Consider the following 19,428-nt stretch of genomic DNA (forward strand, 5'->3'; position numbering starts at 1 on the left):
TTTTTTGTTGTTTTTTTTTTTTTTTGTTACGACGTTATAAAGGTTAAAAGTTGACCAGTTCTCATTTTACCAACAATTTACAAAACCATTTTTTTAGGGACCACCTCACATTTGAAGTGACTGAGGGCTTATATGACAGAAAATGCCCAAAAGTGACACCATTCTAAAAACTGCACCCCTCAAGGTGCTCAAAACCACAACCGAGAAGTTTAACCTTTCAGGTGCTTCACAGGAATTAAAGCAATGTAGAAGGAAGAAATTAAAAGGTAATTATTCCCCACAAAATATTCATTTAGCCCCCCAAATTTTGTATTTTCACAAGGTTAACCCCTTAGTGACAGCCAATTTTTTAAAATCTGACCAATGTTACTTTATGTTGTAATAACTCTGGAACGCTTCTGCAAATTCCAGTGATTTTGAGATTGTTTTTTCGTGACACATTATAGTTGAGGATAATGGTAAATTTAGGTCGATATGTTTTGTGTTTATTTATAAAAAAATATCAGAAATGTGAGAAAAATGTTAAAAAATTAGCAATTTTGAGACTTTGAATGAGTATCCCTTTAATCCAGATGGTCATACCACAGCAAAACATTAAGAAATAACATTTCCCTCATGTCAGCTTTACATCAACACCATTTGTAGAATGTTATTTTATTTTGTTAGCATTTTAGGAGGTTTAAAAATGTAGCAGTAATTTTTTAATTTTTCACGGAAATTTACAAAATTTGTTTTTTTAGGGACCTATCCATGTTTGAAGTGACTTTAGGGGTCCCATATATTGGGAAATCCCCCAAATTTATACCATTTTAAAAACAGCACCCCCTAACATTGAAAACTGCAGTCAGGTAGTTTATTAACCCTTCAGGTGATGTTCAGGAATTAATGCAAAGCGGCATGACAAATGAAAATGTGTATTTTTACCACCTAAATGCTTCTAACTTCTGAACAGGTTACAACAGCCATCAGACTCTAAGGCCGCTGTTTGGCCATGAACTGCTATGGCAAACATCAGGACAACACAATCATGATCTGAGGGTGCCGATTGGGATAAAGAGGAAGCCCCCATACTCTGTTAACCATTTATATGATGTAGTCACTATTGACAGCAGCATCTAAGGGGTTAAACAGATTTGGACGGTGCAAACACTGATCGTGGCTGATGCAGAAAGTTGTCAGCGATAGTGTACAGCCGACAGCTGCTGGATTGTCACCTGTATGGCGATGCTATTCTCTATTATCTCAGGTCAGTTAAAAGACGTATCGGTGGTCATTAAGGGGTTAAAAGGAGAAAATGGGCCCCAAAACTTGTGCAATTTCTTTTGAGTTTGCAAATACCCCATATGTGGTGGAAAACTACTGTTTGGGCGCAAGCAGGGCTCAGAAGGGAAGGAGCACCATTACACTTTTGGAGAGCAAAATTGGCAGGAATGGAGAACAGACGCCATATTGCGTTTGGAGAGCCCCTCATGTGCCTAAACAGTGGAACCTCCCCCCACAAGTGACCCCATTTTGGAAACTAGACCCTCAAGAAACGTATCTAGATTTATCGCGAGTACCTTGACCCCCACACAGGTGCTTTACAGAATTTTATAAAGTTGACCCCTGAAAATGAAAAAAATACATCCTTCCAGCAAAAAAAAAAAAAAAAAAATGGCTCGGCTTAAATTTTTTATTTTGACAAGGTTAACAGGAGAAAATGACTGAAAAATGCATTTAGCAATTTGTCCTGAGTACGCAGATACCCCATATGTTGTGGAAAACTACTGTCTGGGCACATGGGAGGACTTGGAAGGGAAGGAGCGCCATTTGACTTTTGAATGCAAAATTGGCTGGAATTGAGAACCGACACGTCGGCCCCTGATGAGCCTGAACAGTGTAAACCCCACCACAAGTGACCTCATTTTGGAAACTAGACCATCAAGGAACTTATCTAGATGTGTGGTGAGCATTTTGAACCCCCAGGGACTTCACAGAATTTTATAATGTTGAGTCGTGAAAATTAACACGTTTCACACACAAAAAAATAATTTAGCCCATATTTTTTATTTTCACAATCTGTGCATGCACCACCTACGGTGGCCATTTTTCCAAAAACCCAGGGCCCGCCGCAGCCTCGCACAGCTGAACACCCCTTCTTCCCAGCCCAGGGCCCACAGCATTGCCCCACTCCTGCCGCCGCCAGCTTTCTGCAGCAGTGACCCTGCCTTCTGTGACCCTGCTCCACTGCAGCTGCCCCTCCAGTAAGCTACATTCGGATTATAAAATGAACCCTTATTTTCCCCTCAATTTGGGGGAAAAAAAAGTGCGTCTTATAATCCGAAAAATACATTTAAATAGATGTGCATAAAAAATTAGTCTTCATTGTACTGTAAATAGCTGCATACCTTTATAGCCTTCTGGTTAACCTTGTAATTTCCTCTGCCCAGTTTTTGTAAAGCACGATATGCATCCAACCTTTGCATCATAACTATGTAAGCACAGCCGCGTGGGGGGATCATCTGCAAAAAAAAAAAAAAACTCCCTTTAATTGTGGTATACTCTTCAAAAACACAAAGTCTCAAAACTGAAATCTCACTTTTGGTATCAGAGGTAAAGAAAGTTTCCTTTATGGAAAATTAAATAGTGTATACACACTTACATTAATCGAATCAATAGGGCCAAACTCTTCAAGGAGGCTGCCAACGTCTTGCTGGGTCGTCCTTTTGTCCAGTTGTCCAACCCATAGTGTAGTACTGCAAACTGAAGAAAACAGAACATGAAAGAAGAGAAAGCACTGCAAACAGAAGCCACCGTGCTTAAAGCGGTACACGCAAGTGGCTGTAAATAATCAGTAATGAGAGTATTGGGAGATTTGGAGAATAGAAAATTCAGAGCTTATACTTGTCCATAGGCCACTCACCACTGACAGCTTGAGATTTAATAGGGGGAAGACCTTTCACTCTACGCTCTCGTTCCTTCTCACGGTCACGCTTTTCTTGAGAGCGAGATTTTGGGGAGTGACGTCGTCTGTCACGAGATCTAGAACGTGATCGTCTGTGTCTAGAACGACGAGAACGGGAACCAGACCGGGATCGCCGCCTCTTGGGTGACCTGGAGGTAAAATATATAAGTCCTGTTCACTTCTAAGATGGTTTCATATCATACAGCATGGAATAATTTCTTCAAACATTAACGCTTCACTATTGATGCTAGCTATACATTACGCTTTTGAAAAAACAAACAAAAAAAACAATTTTTTCAAAGAGCAGAGTATCCCTTGCTTTAGTGCTGTTCATGCTCTTCTACAGACAATATCAATTTAAAACATCTTTATACGATCATTCAGATGTGCTTCACCACTGCTATGTATAACAAAAGTAAGGATCGCCGGCCATGAGCCGGCATTCACAGAAGTATCTTAATGACCGACATGGGGGTCTTATGTAAACCCCTAACAGTAATGACTGCCCATCGGTGCCCTGCGATCACACGGGGTGCCGATGGGCAGCCAGAATTACATGCTTCTAGCAGGAGTGTGTTAAACCCCGCTGTCAGAGATTGACAGCGGGGTTTAACTGGCTAAGGGTTGGCATGGGAAAACAATCGCAGCATTGTGCGACTGCATCCGAGAATTGGATAACATGCACCCATACAAGTCTGTGGGTATATGTGAAACATCGTACTGCACTCCTATATCACCTCCGAGTCCCGCAGACATCGGCAATGGAGGAGATGGAGAAATTTCTCAGTCTCTTCCGTACCCATCCTTAGATTCCCTGATGTGAGAGGATCGGAGCACAGACACTCCGCTCATGCTCACAGCAGAGCAAGAGCAGAGTGTCATTAGCATCCTATGCTCTTGCATCAGATGTGATGCACCAATGTGACTCCGGCCTAACAGCCGCAGGTGGAGATGTTCAACACACGTGACAACTGATTAAAATCAGTCATTAATGCTGAGAATTGCAAGCAGATCCTTATTCATCATGCAATACCATCAGAGAGGCATCAGATTGGGATCATTGTCCTGATGCTGAATAAATTTAAAGCCAAACATACAGCCAATGTTATTAAGAGTAATTAACACTTTTGCACAGCACTGCATGTAAAAGGGAGATAAGAGTTGGAAGGGCCCTCCAGGGTCATCCTATCCAACATCCCCCCTATGCAGGATACACTAAACCATCTCAGACAGATGTCTGTCCAGCCTCTGCTTGAAGACTTCCATTGAAGGAGAACTCACCACCACTCGTGGCAACCTGTTCCACTCATTGATCACCCTCCCTGTCAAAAGTGATCGGTCTAATGTTTGTAATTGAAATACAGTACTAAGTAATAAATATAAATATATATATATATATATATATATATATATATATATATATATATATATATATTGTTAAAGGGGTATTCCCATCTTGCTGTTATGGCATATTTAGTAGACCCCATCATTTTACAAGTTGGGAATTGACTAATAAAGGGAGAAAGCTGGATTTGTCCCTCCAACAGACAGATGAGGTTTGCACCACTGCCAAATACAATTGTGACCAATTTGAGGCATTACATTCCAGTAATGCAGCCTCAAATTTGCAGCAATCCTTCAGAGACGCAAGCACCAACCTAAATTTACTACATGTGCTAAAAAATAAATCAAACAATAAATAAATAAAAAAGGTTATAGCTCCCATTACAGCACTCGGTGCAGCGGTGTACCTGGATGAAGACTTCTGACGATCTGCCATATGACGTTTGGATTCTTGGGCACTACCCTCTTCTACTTCCATAGGAATATTCTAAGAGAAAAAAAAAACATTTTGAGAGTTGCCTTGAAAGGATAAAATAAAGGTGGTTTAACCTTGCCTGTGACTATAAGTTAATAACACATGCTTTGAAGGTCATATAATGCAGAAGCCTACAGATAAAAACCAAGTGAAATATGTAGTTTTGTTAAAAGTGCTCCTGACCGCTGATTTATGCTGCCTGAACTATGGGAGGCATGAACCAAACACTTTAAGTGTCATTTCAGGCAGGTAAATTTCATTCTAAATTGTTGCAGTGTTTCAGAGTAAAACATGCAGTTAAAAGGGGATCATGTTGTACAGGTAACTAGTCCAAAGAACAGTCCACAGCGGCTTCTCCCCGCCCACTACCCTGGAGTGACAGGTCTCTCCCTATATACACACGTAGGCTTATAGTAAGCCATATCTGCCTGAAATAAGAACCAGTGGTTTTTCTGGCTTGTGGATAAAGTCTGCAGTCATCCAATGTAACTGCAAACTTGCAGTTCCTCACATCGCGATGTCAAGATTCTCTGGTGCCAGGAGCAGCCCGTGACGAGTATAAGATTTGCATACATGTGGTCACGTGCTGACTAGACCTCATTGAGGCCAGAGACTTCTAGTCTTAATATGAAAGGAAGTATGGAAATTGCCTACTTACGGTCACATAACCGCCCACTCCCTGGTGAATCCTGACCGTGCACAGTGTGTACTCTGTTTTGAGTCAAAATTCTGTAGTCACTGAGTGACTGCAGGTATGAACCCAAGGATTGGTTAACCCCTTTAATCTCTAAAATATGAGCATGTGGAATGAAGATGGCCACCAATTCAGTTCTAATAAACTGTGCTAAACTACAGTGCAGCGGAGTGAACAAGTTTAAAGGGAACCAGTCACCCCCAAAATCAAAGATGAGCTAAGCCCACCAGCATCAGGGGCTTATCTACAGCATTCTGGAAAGCCCCTGATGCTGGTGGGCTTAGCTCATCTTTGATTTTGGGGGTGACAGGTTCCCTTTAATGCTCTTGATGGTAAACACAATCCATTATGTGTGAACTTCAAATCCACAGGGAAAGACCAACTTAAAAGGGTTGTTTATTACTGGACAACTCCTTCATGAATGCTTAAAGGGAACCGGTCATGTGAAAAACCTGCAGATGTGGGGTAAGTCTGCAGGTTAACAGCGTTCTAAAGCCGTGCAGCCACCACACTGAAAGCTGTCAGTCAGTGCCGGGGCGTGGTTACAGCCGCTGCTCATTATGTATGGAGTGAGGACTGAAGCTGCCCCTTATGACTGAAGGCCTTCTGGTGGGTTACCCATATGAGATAGAACGATCGGCAGTCGCCAATTGCCTACAGTGGTCTCACAGCCAATGTCAAGTGACAAATATCAGGGGTAAAATCATCAGCATCGCAGGAGTGGCGTGGCGCGCTGGTCGGCATGTATATATCTGTTTCATTCTAGGCACTTTGGCATTTATGTAGTGAACAACTCCTATTAGTTACAATGACAATACCGGAAAAAAGTGATTAGATTTACCGGCAGTGAATCAGTCAAGTTCTGAACATCATTCTGAGGTGTAAAAGTAGGCATAAATTGTTGAGGAGACTGCTGGGAAACTACAGGTGGAACCATGGTAGGGTAATTCTGAGCTGGCATCATTCCAAAGCCAAGCATTTGCCCAGCTGGTGGAACTGGAGTCTAAATAAAATGAAAAAAATATATATAAAATAAGCCAAGGTAAGCTGCAAGAAAATAAAATTCACACGTAAAAAGGACGGTTAAGTTGAAGGCCATATTTTCCACTGCACATATTGATTCGACTTCACATCAATATCCTTATGTTACATACGGATTTGCTGCAGACTTCACCCCACATATTGAAGGGCAAAATCCATACAATATCTGCAACTTAAAGGGGTGTTCTAAAATTGGTTTAGTTTGACAGCATGAAAATAAGTTTTCAATTGATTTGCTTTTTCTAACAGAGGTCATTCTCCTGCAATGGAGAGATTTTCACTTTTATAGTGCACAGATGGTTTCCACGGAGAAGTGTAGTGTGCAATAGTTACATTACAGGGAAGGGGTCAACTCTTAACATCCCAGCCAGCAGCTATCTGTTCAGCTCCCTCCACAGCTTCTGAAAATATGCAGTTATAATTCACCAGCCTGGTAGCTTCCTGAGCAATTCTCCTAATCTCAACTCTCTGCTCTGGCTGTTGAGCTGTGTGCTTGTTCAAATGTTCAGTTATCTGTGTAAATTCCGGGGTAACAGTTTAGACTGTAAGCACACCATTGATGGCTGAAAGTGTTACGCAGAACTTGTGCTGGGCTTTATAGTTCTATTAACCCCTTCACCCCCGTAGCTTTTTTCGTTTTTTCATTTTCGTTTTTCACTCCCCTCCTTCCCAGAGCCATAACTTTTTTATTTTTCTGTCAATATGGCCATGTGAGGGCTTATTTTTTGCGGGACGAGATGTACTTTTGAACGATACCATTGGTTTTACCATGCCGTATAACAGAAAACGGGAAAAAAATTCCAAGTGCGATGAAATTGCAAAAAAGTGCAATCTCACACTTGTTTTTTGTTTGGCTTTTTTGCTAGGTTCACCAAATGCTAAACTAACCTGCCATTATGATTCTCCAGGTCATTACAAGTTCATAGACACCAAACGTGTATAGGTTCTCTTTTATCCAAGTGGTAAAAAAAAAATCCAAACTTTGCTAAAAAAAAAAAAAAAATTGCGCCATTTTCCGATACCCGTAGCGTCTCCATTTTTCATGATCTGGGGTCGGGTGAGGGCTTATTTTTTGCGTGCCGAGCTAGCGTTTTTAATGATACCATTTTGGTGCAGATACATTATTTTGATCACCCGTTATTGCATTTTAATGCAATGTCGCGGCGACAAAAAAAAACACGTAATTTTGGCGTTTTGATTTTTTTTCTCGCTACGCCATTTAGCGATCAGGTTAATCCTCTGTTTTTATTGATAGATCGGGCGATTCTGAACGCGGCAATACCAAATATGTATAGGTTTGATTTTTATTTTTTTTTTATTTTGATTGGGGTGAAAGGGGGGTGATTTGAACACACACACATATATATATATATATATATATATATATATATATATATATATATATATATATATATATATATATATATATATATATATATATACACACTTTTTTTTTTTTTTGGCATGCTTCAATAGCCTCCATAGGAGGCTAGAAGCATGCACTACACGATCGGCTCTGCTACATAGAGGTGAAGCACAGATCACCTCTATGTAGCAGAAATGCAGGGTTGCTTTGAACGCCGACCACAGGGTGGCGCTCAAAGCAATCGGCCATCAACAACCATAGAGGTCTCAAGGAGACCTCTGGTTGTTATGGCAATGCACCGATGACCCCCGATCATGCGGCCGGGAGTGCTAGTTAAATGCCGCAGTCAGCATTTGACGGCGGCATTTAACTAGTTAATGGAAGCGGGCAGATCGCAATTCCGCTCGCACTCATTGCGCGCACATGTCAGCTGTACAAAACAGCTGACATGTCGTGGCTTTGCGGTGGGCTGACCGCCGGAGCCCATCTCAAAGCAGGGGATCTGCCAGCTGACGTACTATTCCGTCAGCTGGCAGAAAGGGGTTAATACTACATTTTTATTCACCAAAGCGGTCATTCAGAGGAGAGCCCACCCTACTAGACACCAGGAAGCAAGAAAACTAAGGTAATTGCATTGCCCTTTAACTGCTGAGGAGACAACTTGAGAATATCCCTTTCATTTCGGAAACAGCAATTCACGCGTTTTGGTAAAATCCATTGACAATTCTGTTACTGTAATATGATGCATATTCTTCAGCCAGAAAACATAGATAAAAAATCTGCAGTGTAATGGTCACATGCAAACAACACTGCTGAGTTATGGAGCATACCTGACTAAGTAGAGGTTCCTGTGTCATTCCCATCATCAATGATTGAAACTGATCGATGTTTGGCATTTGCCCTTGAATTTGTGCAAATGACACAGGGGGCTGCATGGCTTCTCCAGGAAACTGACTGAAATGCAATGACAGTATAAAAGATACATCAGCAACTCCATATAACTTATGAATAAAAGCTTTACTATCTGCATTTACAAAAGTTGTATGTATCAGTGCTGCGCGAGAACGTGAACATAGTAGCAAAGCTCCTAGATGAAATCCTGTTACCAGAACATTCGGGAGTTTCTGCACCATGGAGATTCTGCAGCCTCACATGCAACTCAAGATTAGATTGTGAGCCCCAATAGGAACAGTGCCAATGTCTGTAAAGCACTGTGGAATTACGGTATTTTTCAGACTATAAGACGCATTTTTCCCCCAAAATAAATTTGGTGGGAAAACAGGGGTGCGCCTTATACCATTACCATTAGTGTGGAAGCAGCAGGAGTCGGGCGATTCTGCGGTGGTCTGAAGCTGCAGGGCGATGATCTCCCTCACATCCCAGGCTGGTACGGCAGATTCGGTGGTGTGGGGGCTTTGCCGACATTTTGTGACAGCCCAAAGACCTTGCACTTCCTATTGCTGCGATGCTATGGCCTCCAGGAAAATGGCTGCCGAAAACGGCGCATGCGCAGATTGAGATCTCAGGAGAAGAGATCTCAATCTGCGCATGCACCGCCTCCGGCTGCCATTTTCCCGGAGGACACAGATTGCAGCAATGGATATGTGGGGGCTCCAGGCTTTCACAAAATGTCGGCGGAGCCCCCGTACCACCGCCGAACCTGCCGCATCAGTCTGGGATGGGAGTCATATCATTGCTGGACCACCGAACACCCTTTGTGACCTCGCACCAATCTCCACAATGGTAAGCGGTAATGGTGCTATACAAGTGACACAGTCACACAGAAAACATTTCACAAATCCTTTGAAAAGCCATTTACACTGGGCACCCCTGGTCAATGTGACTTATTGTGAACAGATAAGCAAGTTGATCAAAATCTCTAAACGTTAAAGAGGACACATTTCCTTTGTACACTGTGTTCCAAATTATTATGCAAATAATATTTCCTCATATTTTCTCTAAACTACCTATCTGAATTGCAGTCAGTGTTATTTTCCAGTCATCTACTATTCTAGTATAATTGCAATGTTTTGGAACAAACTGCCTATGAAAACAGTATCTTTTTAAAAAAAATAAACACTCAAAATGCATGTTCCAAATTATTATGCACAGCAGAGTTTAACCTTTTTTTTTATTTTGGACAAAAAAATGGTCAATTGTGAAGTTATAAGCATTATCAGCTTATTACAAAATGAAATCAAACAGTTTTCAAGTGAAAACTTTATTCTAGGTGATGTTACATTTGCACATAGGACCCCTTGTTCAAAAGAAGCTTCTGAACTCTCTCGTCCATTGAATTTGTCAGTTTTTGGATGGTTTCTGCTTCAATTGTTTAGCATGTGGACAGAATACCCTCCCAGAGCTGTTGCTTAGATGTGAACTGCCTCCCGCCATCATAGACACTCCTTTTGATGATGCTTCAGAGGTTCTCAATGGGGTTGAGGTCAGGGGAAGATGGTGGCCACACCATAAGTTTGTCCTCTTTTATGCCCATAGCAGCCAGAGATGCAGATGTGTTTTTTGCAGCATGAGACGGTGCATTATCATGCATGAAAATGATCTTGCTGCGGAAAGCACGGTTCTTCCTCTTGAACCATGGCAGGAAGTGTTGTTTTAGAAACTCCACATAGATTATGGAGTTCATCTTTACCCCTTCAGGGATCATAAAGGGGCCGACAATCTCTCTCCCCATGATTCCAGCCCAAAACATTATTCCACCTCCTCCTTGTTGGCGCCTTAGCCGTGTTTTCATGAGGTGTCCATCCTCCACTCCATCCATCTGGACCATCGAGCGTTGCACGGCACTCCTTGGTGAACAAAACAGTTTGGAAGTCAGTCTTCATGTATCGTTTGGCCCACTGGAGCGGTTTCTGCTTGTGTGCAGTGGATAGAGGTGGTCGACAGGATGGCTTACGCACAGCTGCAAACCTCTGAAGGACCCTGCAACTTGTTGTTCTGGGGACGTTGGAGGCACCAGCAGCTTCAAAAACTTGTCTGCTGCTATGACAAGGCATTTTTGCAGCTGCTCTTAACCTTGCGCAATTGCCTGTTGGAAAGAGTCCTCAATTTCTTCCTTATCAGCCACGCACACGTGTGTGCTGGGAATCAGCTACATACTTCTTGATTGTGCGATGATCACGATGAAGTGTCTTGGCAATGTTGATTGTAGTCATGCCTTGACCTAAATACTCAATTTGTTGCTTCTCAGCAGCCGACACATCCTTTTTCTTTCCCATTTTGGCAAAAAATGTAGGCTGCTTAATAATGTGGAACAGCCTTCTTAAGTAGTCTTGCCTTTATTTGGACACACCTGCCAAACTAATTTGCACAGGCATCTGCAATTGCTTTCAGTGATATAAAGAGCCCTGACACACATCACCATCAATGAGTTTAAATGACAAACAAAAAAAATTCTAACCTTATCACTCCTAAACTCTTTGTGCATAATAATTTGGAACACAGTGTATTGTAGTCAAAAAAATCTATTGTAATTTTTACATTTTAAAACTTACAAAAAGGAAAAGGAGATTTTTGTGTACTCACCGTAAAATCTTTTTCTCCGAGCCACTCATTGGGGGACACAGGACCATGGGTGTTATGCTGCTGCCACTAGGAGGACACTAAGTAAACAGAAAGATTAACTCCTCCTCTGCAGTATACACCCCTTCACTGGATACAATTTCAACCAGTTCGGTAGTAAAGCAGTAGGAGCATGAACAAAGACAAACTATGTCAAAACCAAAGAAGTAACAACAAGCCAAAACAGGCTAACAGGGTGGGTGCTGTGTCCCCCAATGAGTGGCTCGGAGAAAAAGATTTTACGGTGAGTACACAAAAATCTCCTTTTCTCCTACGCCTCATTGGGGGACACAGGACCATGGGACGTACAAAAGCAGTCCCTGGGTGGGGAGCAATATGCTAATACCCCATGTACCACCAGCTTACTGAGGTACCGATGTGTGCAGAATGCGCCTGCCGAGGGTAGCGTCTGCCGAAGCCTGAGAATGGATGAGGTAGTGCTTCGTGAAAGTATGCAGACTGGACTAAGTCGTAGCTTTACAAGCTGATGTGCGGACGCCTGGTGCCGAATGGCCCAAGAAGCACCGACCGACCGGGTGGAATGCGCCTGAATCCCAGGTGGGACAGGAGTGTTCCTGACACGATAGGATTCCTGAATAGCGGAACAAATCTACTTGGCTAGAGTGGCCTTTGAGGCAGGTAGACCCTTCCTATGTCCCTCCGGAAGCACGAAGAGGACATCCGACTTATGGAAGGGAGCCATGCGAGATATGTACCTCCGAAGAGCTCAAACCAGATCCAGAGTATGGAGAGCTTTCTCGATACAATGAGTAGGTGCAGGACAGAAAGACGGCAAGACAATGTCCTCGGGAGAGGTTCTCAAAACCACCTTATCTGGGTAAAAAATTCAGAAAAAGGGGGGGGGGTCGGCAAGAGAGAGCCGCCAACTCAGAAACTCTCCTAATTGACGTAATTGCCACTAGAAAGACCACCTTCGATGAGAGGAGGGTGAGAGAGATGTCCTGCAATGGTTCGAAAGAGGCCTCCTGAAGAACTCCGAGAACCAAGTTAAGATCCCATGACGCCAAAGGCAGTCTATAGGGAGGGAGCACCCGGAAGACTCCTTGGATGAACGTCTTAACCGGCAGTCTGGAAGCGATCCTTCGTTGGAATAGAACAGACAAGGCGGACACTTGTCCCTTGAGCGAGCTTAGGGCAAGGCCTGACTCTAAACTTGATTGGAGAAACTCCAGAATGGATGGAATGGAAAAGACTAAGGGCAAACGTCCATGGGTATTGCACTATGAAAAGAAGATACGCCAGGTGCGATGATAAATGCGCATGGATACGGGTTTCCTAGCGCGAATCATGGTGGAAGGACCCCCGGAGAGAATCCGGCTTGGGCTAAAATCCAGGATTCAACGGCCACGCCGTCAAAGACAGGGTCCCAGAGTTCTGATGGCAAATTGGGCCCTGGAAGAGAAGGTCCGTGCGATCTGGAAGGAGCCAGGGGGTGTCGGCTACCATTTGGACGAGTTCCGCGTACCATGCTCTACCCCGATGGCGCGAGGATCGTGGGAACGGGCAATGAACTGGGGAACCTGGTTGTTGAACCTCAAGGTCATGAGATCCACATCCGGCGTCAGCCAGCGAAGGCAAATCTGCTGGAAAACTTCCGGATGGAGGGACCACTCGCCCGAAGCAAGACTTTGGCGACTGAGGAAGTCCGCTTCCCAATTCTCCACGCCCGGTATGTGGATCGCCGATATGAGCAAGTGATTGGTCTCTGCCAAGCGCAGGATGTGGGAGACTTCGCGCTTGGCTGCTCTGCTGCGGGTTCCCCCTTGTGGTTGATGTACGCCACGGCTGTGGCGTTGTGGGATTGAATTCTGATGGGATGACCTGCGAGAAGGTTGGTGAAAGTTGTGTAAAGCGAGAATGATCGCTCAAATTTCCAGAATATTGATTGGGAGACGTGACTATCTCGTGGACCAACGACCCTGTGCCGTGTGGTGAATAAAAATTGCACCCCAGCCAAAAAGGCTGGCATCGGTAGTCACCACTAACCAGCGCACAGGAAGAAAGGATTTCCCTTGTTTCAAGGAAGACTGTAGTGTCCACCACCTGAGGGTCTGCCTGACCTGTGGGGGTAGATGAAAGCGACGGTCGAGAGGAACCGGGCTTCTGTCTCAGGCTAAAAGGAGCGCCTGTTGCAAGGGACGGTGATGGCACTGCGCAAACAGAATGGCTTCCATCGCCGCAACCATTTTTTTTTTTTTTTTTGAGGATGCGCATCGCAAAGCGAATGGAGTGAGGGACTGGGCGGAAGAGCCTGCGCACTCCCTGTTGTAAGGATAGAACCTTCTCTGGAGGGAGAATGACCAGCCCGCGGGAAGAGTTCAAAATCATGCCCAGGAAGCAGATTTGCTGGGCCGGCACTGGAGATGATTTCTCGAAGTTGATCTTACAACCCAGGCGAGAAGGAGAATCCACGGTGATGCTCACCGACTCCTCGCAGGTAGACTGGGACGGACCTTTGATTAATAGGTCGTCCAGATATGGCAGGACTACCACTCCCCGAGCGTGAAGAATGGCCATGACAGCCGCCATGACCCTTGTGAAGACTCTGGGGGCGGTGGCAAGTCCGAAGGGCAAGGCCACAGACTGGAAGTGTACTTCTTGGGCTGCAAAGAGCAGGAACTGCTGATGAGAGGGAAAAATTGGGATGTGTAGATAGACATCAAAAGATGCCTATGAATGCAAGGCACTCTCCTTTTTCCAGGGACGCGACAACGGAACGGAGGCGGTCCATCCTGAAGTGTCGGACCCGTACGAATTTGTTTTAGCAGTTTGAGATCCAGTATGGGCCGTAGAGTCCCGTCCTTCTTTGGGACCACGAAAAGGTTGGAGTAAAACCACGTGAACCTTTGGTCACGAGGGACTGGAGTGATGACACCGTCCTTTTGAAGCGCCTGTATGGCGTGAAGAGAAAAAACTCGATTTTGTATCCGGAAGACACGAGCTCTCTGACCCACTCGTCGTGAACGACCGAGAGCCATTGTTGACAGAACGAAAGAAGGCGTCAGCCTACGTTGTCGGTGTCAGCCAGACACGCCAACGAGTCATTGTGAAGGTTTAAGGGATGCGGACGGCTCAGGGGCAGACGGCCTGGGTCCGGGTTTCCAGGAACGGTTTGGTCTGTATGAGACCTGGGAAGTTCTGTTGTCCCGACGTCCCGAACCAGGGGAAGAGCACGACAAACTGGAGTTGTTACGAAATGACTGGAATCGAAACTGCTGCTGATTCCGTGCTGGGGAAGAAATTCACTTTTTTTTTTTTTTTTTTAAATCCGGTAGCGTCAGAAATTATTTGGTCTAGGTTTTCCCCCAAATTAAACGACCCGCTTGGTAAGGAAGAGGGGTCAGCGACTTTTTGGAAGCAGAGTCTGCTCGCCAATCGCGGAGCCATAGGGCCCCCTCCCCCCCCGATGGAAATTGCGTTAGCAGCCGCTTGCGCTGCGCAATTAGCCGCATCTATGGAGGCGCTAACGACAAAATCTCTGGCCTGAGCAAACTGGTTAGCTAGTCTGGCCGTCTCTGGGGGAAGATTACTCAACACCTCAGCCCAGGTCACCATTGCCTTAGCTACCCAGGTGGCTGCAAAGGATGGAAGGAGGGCTGCTCCTGAGACTTCAAAGACTGAGCGAGCCAAATAATCAATCTGGCGGTCAGAAGGTTTTTTTGACTGATGAATCGTCTGACAGAGAGAAGATTGTTTTGGATGCAAGCCGCGACACGGCAGGATCCAGAAGGAGAAAGTAGTAAGCCCTTCACCAGATCCCTTGAGAAAGGATATTTAGCTTCCGTGGCTTTTTGAGCCGTAAAGCGCTTTTCTGCTCCCTGTGTTTTGGATAATATCCTGAAACTCAGGGTGATTATGGAGACTTCTTAAAAGATACAACGTGTTCCTGAGAGGAAGCAGATTCATCGTCCACCATTAATGCCTGACCAATAGAGGAGTCTGGGTTAAAGATTCCTCCAACTCATATACTGAGCCCTGTACGCTGCGACCCTCAGGGGAGGGGGAGCGAGAAAATGAGCTTGCAGAAGCTGAAGCGTGTACGGGAGATGGGGAAAAGGTCCTTTTCCTGGAACCCCGGGAGTCCCGTACAACGGTGCGCCCCCTGTGGTTGGACAGCCCCGCGCCGTTATCAGATTCCGTAGCAGCCGACGGAGGTGAATTCTGGTTTAAGGAGGACCCAGGATTCCACTGAACGTGCGCGGCCCACTCAGGAGACGACATAGGAAGTGGCGGCAGAAGGCGGCTGCGCACTGGCCAGGTCACAGTTCTGGCACAAGGGGGGACTGTGGGTACTTGGCAAGGCAGACTTGCAAGTGGCACAAATGGTAAAAAATACAGTGTGCTTTTTTTTTTTTTTTTTTGTCCCCTTTTTTCCATAGATTGAGACATAGTGAATGTCTATCTCCGATATACCGCAGTAGCAGTTATGTGAGCAGGGAAGGGGTTAAGCTTTTCCCTATGCAGCGGAGCAGCTTACCCACGGTCCTGAACTGGTGTCCCCAGGGAGGAAGAGAGGGAGGTAGCGTTTTCGGCTGTATTTCCCTGTAGCAGTGGAGCCCCAAGATGGCGCCCGAGATTTGCAGGGCTCTTCTCATTCAAAACGAGAAGCGCCTGAACAGTGGGCGGGGCTCCGGCGTGGGCGGGTTTTTTTGAACTGCGGCCTAGTCCGGCTGGAGAAGCTGGGGACTAAATTAGTGGAGCCGGCCGACGAAGCGCTCTGGCGGCCGCGCCGCCGCGCCTAACGATCGTCGCTGGCATCTAGCCAGCGGTACCTCTCCCCAGGGACCCGGACCGCTTCTTCCCACGCCGGTAGCGTGAGGAAGATAGTACTCACCAAAGGAGGGAACACCTCCAGCTCAATCGATCCTCCCTGTGTCGGGGGACGGAGAGCCTCCTGAAGCATGCTTGCCTTCTCAGGGGACTTACAGCTGTGCCTGCCGCATGGAGATTTTTGCAGGGTTCTTCTGCGCCTGCCACAGGGGGCTTACGGCTACTGTGGGGACTACGAGACGCCAAGATGAGGGCTTGAGTGCGGTGGAGCCCGGGAGATGCACATAAGAGGTAAACTCCATGTGCTCGCCATCTTACAGGGGGAGATCGGGACCGTATAGGAACCGTCGCCCTAGCGTAGATTAGGCGTGCCCCATACGTCGCAGGAGAGGGACGGGGAGGTATACTCGCCGTGCTCGCCTGTTGATGGTTCGGGGGAGAGCGGACCCTATAAAAAAAGGAACCCGTCGCCCCCTTCACTCCGTTAAGTAAAAAATTAAAAATTTACAGAAAACTAAAAACTTTAAAATAAAAATTAAAATAAGAAAGTTGGGGCCTGAAAACAGACCCAAGTGCCTCCTACAGATACTAAGCAAGAACTGGTTGAAATTGTATCTAGTGAAGGGGTGTATACTGCAGAGGAGGAGTTAATCTTTCTGTTTACTTAGTGTCCTCCTAGTGGCAGCAGCATAACACCCATGGTCCTGTGTCCCCCAATGAGGCGTAGGAGAAAACGGGCCTGTGCAAAATATTAGGCACTCTGCATGGTTAGTACCTAGTATCACCTTTTTTGAAAGCTTGTAAACGCTTTTTGTAGCCAGCCAAGAGTCTTCCAATTCTCATTTGAGGGATTTTTAGCCATTGTTCCAGTTCTGTGAGGAAAGGGCAACTAGGAAAAACTCTGCTACTTGCTTATAGCCTTCTCCTGCTTTGTGAGCCTCCATTAGTTTCAGAGGGCTAGGCAGCTGCTTAGAAAAATCCATGGCGCCTGTTTTTTTGGCACAATGTTAGAGGAGGCTGGGTCTTTATAAAGCTTGGGAACTTGCATCACCTGACCTCTCCTAATGATAGTGAACAAGTCATAACCCTAACAGGCTAAATAAGGTCTGAAACCTGGTCAAAGTTATCTGAGCACACAAATCTCCAAGGGTGAACAAACTTTTGCATTGGCCCATTTACCTTTTTGTAATTTTTAAAATGTAAAAAAAAGTGACAATTTTTTTTTGCCTGAAATACAAAGGAAATATGTAATCTTTAACTTTAGCTCTTTCTGGGATAATTTTATCTTCAACCTGATTAACTATTCGCAGTAACAGTAATTTTGACCAGGGGTGCCCAAACATTTACATGATACTGTACAAGCTTGTCTCCTAACGAAGGGTCAGATCTCTACTTACAAAGGTGGCTGAGGTGGTGAAGCAGAGGGGCTGGCTGCCTCTTTCTTGGTCTCATCGACTGCTTCAGGCTCATCATCGTAATCAAATCTTTCGAGCAACTACAAAGAAAAACTTTGTTAACACATTGATTTACAAGCGCAGATGCCTGTTCTGATGCACAGATACTCCTGTCACCTTGTCGAAAGCAGTTTTCCGCTCGGTCTGATGGGACGATGGATGCATTTGAGAAGCCATTGCGTGTACTTGAGCATAAACATTTTCATCAACAACAGGAGACTGTGGTCTTGGAGGCTGCTGGAAAGTCTGCAGAATCTGCTGAAGCTTTAGTAAGACATACACATAAGTATTAAAAAAAAAAATGCAGAAAATGGCAAACATCTCAAAAATGGCAAAACCAACTATCCAAAGCTGAAGGGAATGTGCCTGGGAGAAGCCACTGAACAAAATGTGCAGAGGTGGAACAGCACAGCTCCTTTATAGTTAAAATTCAGCAGTATTTGGCAGATAACAGATGATTGGTGAAATGTAAAGTGATGGCCCCCAAATCTTAACTCCGCTGCTCGATTAATCCACATATCCTCTCACTATTCCTAAACTCTGCAAATATCTTTATTGGCTTTCAATCCCTTAACGAATCCAGTTCACACTACCAACACAGACATACTAGTCCATCCATATCCTGTCTGCTCCATATATCTCTGAACTAATCTCTCGATATCTTCCCACATGTACTCTCCAGTCCTCAAGATCTGCTTCTCTCATTCATACTTGTACGTTCGTCACTCATTCGCCACAGACTTCTCCCGAGCATCCCCCATCCTCTGGAGTTCTGTGCCGCAACACAACCAATTGTCTCCCACATTTGGAAATTTCAGAGAGAACTTGGAAGCCCATCTCTTCAAGAAAGCTGCCAGCCTGCAATGAACTTGCTGCCAACTCAACACCACTGGCCCTAGTGAAACCCCTCCCCCCCAAACCTACTGTCGCCTTCCCCATTACCATGTAGATTACAAGACCATGAGGACAGGATTATTCTGCCCCTCTGTCATTGTTAGTCTGCTTATTGTAATTTGTATGAAATGCCTTTTCACAGGTACAGCACCGTGAAATCAATGGTGCTCTAAAAATGATCTGATCTTGATGACCTATCCTTGGATATAGTCCAGCACATCTCCTTTTGTAGACCCTAGTTCATAGTAAAAAGGTATCAATATAATTTAGAACTAAAATTTCCAGAACGTCCCTCCTGACAGCACCATGGCGGTTGTCCTTCCATCCTTATAGGGACAGGAAACAAGAGAGGTTAAAAGACCCCTTTCCCCACCCACCAGCGTTTTTCCTGTACTTGCAAGGACAGACACGAGAGAAGACATGGAAGGTCGGGGTTGTAGCTCTGACGCCTCCTGGATTATCTTGTGGGCTCAGGGGTCCATCATATCCTTCCCCCGTCAATGTTCCAGTGGCTAGAGTGTCAAAAAAGACTTCAGTCCCCTTTGAAAATTATTCTAGCCTCAGAGCCTATGGGTAGGAAAGCGGACGGACTCCTTAAGAGGGCTTGGGAAGCATCAGCGGCAATCTTGAAAATTAATATTGCTGCCACATCAGTTGCCAGATCCATGCACTTCTGGATCGACCAAGTGGAGGATCAGTTAAGAGTGAAAACTTCTAGGTAAACCATGTTAGAAGGTCTCCCCCTGTTAAAACTCGCCACAGGGTTCTTGGCAGATGCCTAGGCGGAATCTGTGGGGTTCACTGCCCGAAACAACTGTTTATCAAACGCGGCTCGTAGAGCCATAT

At 45.1% G+C, this 19,428-nt stretch overlaps 1 protein-coding gene across 1 annotated transcript in view; it reads right to left on the minus strand.

Moving 5' to 3' along the window:
- The window catches only part of SCAF4 (SR-related CTD associated factor 4), a 147,812-nt gene that overhangs the window by 68,181 nt on the left and 60,203 nt on the right, over nucleotides 1-19,428 (minus strand). Inside the window, exons 7-14 of the mRNA XM_077293971.1 lie at nucleotides 17,806-17,952; nucleotides 17,632-17,729; nucleotides 8,695-8,818; nucleotides 6,299-6,460; nucleotides 4,696-4,775; nucleotides 2,903-3,093; nucleotides 2,642-2,742; nucleotides 2,388-2,501 (exon numbers count right to left, since the gene is read on the minus strand). Of these exons, the coding sequence (XP_077150086.1) occupies nucleotides 2,388-2,501; nucleotides 2,642-2,742; nucleotides 2,903-3,093; nucleotides 4,696-4,775; nucleotides 6,299-6,460; nucleotides 8,695-8,818; nucleotides 17,632-17,729; nucleotides 17,806-17,952 (1,017 nt within the window). The remainder of the gene's footprint in view (nucleotides 1-2,387; nucleotides 2,502-2,641; nucleotides 2,743-2,902; nucleotides 3,094-4,695; nucleotides 4,776-6,298; nucleotides 6,461-8,694; nucleotides 8,819-17,631; nucleotides 17,730-17,805; nucleotides 17,953-19,428) is intronic.

Source organism: Ranitomeya variabilis, chromosome 3 (genome assembly GCF_051348905.1).
Source record: "Ranitomeya variabilis isolate aRanVar5 chromosome 3, aRanVar5.hap1, whole genome shotgun sequence".
In the NCBI taxonomy this organism is placed as follows: Eukaryota; Metazoa; Chordata; class Amphibia; order Anura; family Dendrobatidae; genus Ranitomeya; species Ranitomeya variabilis.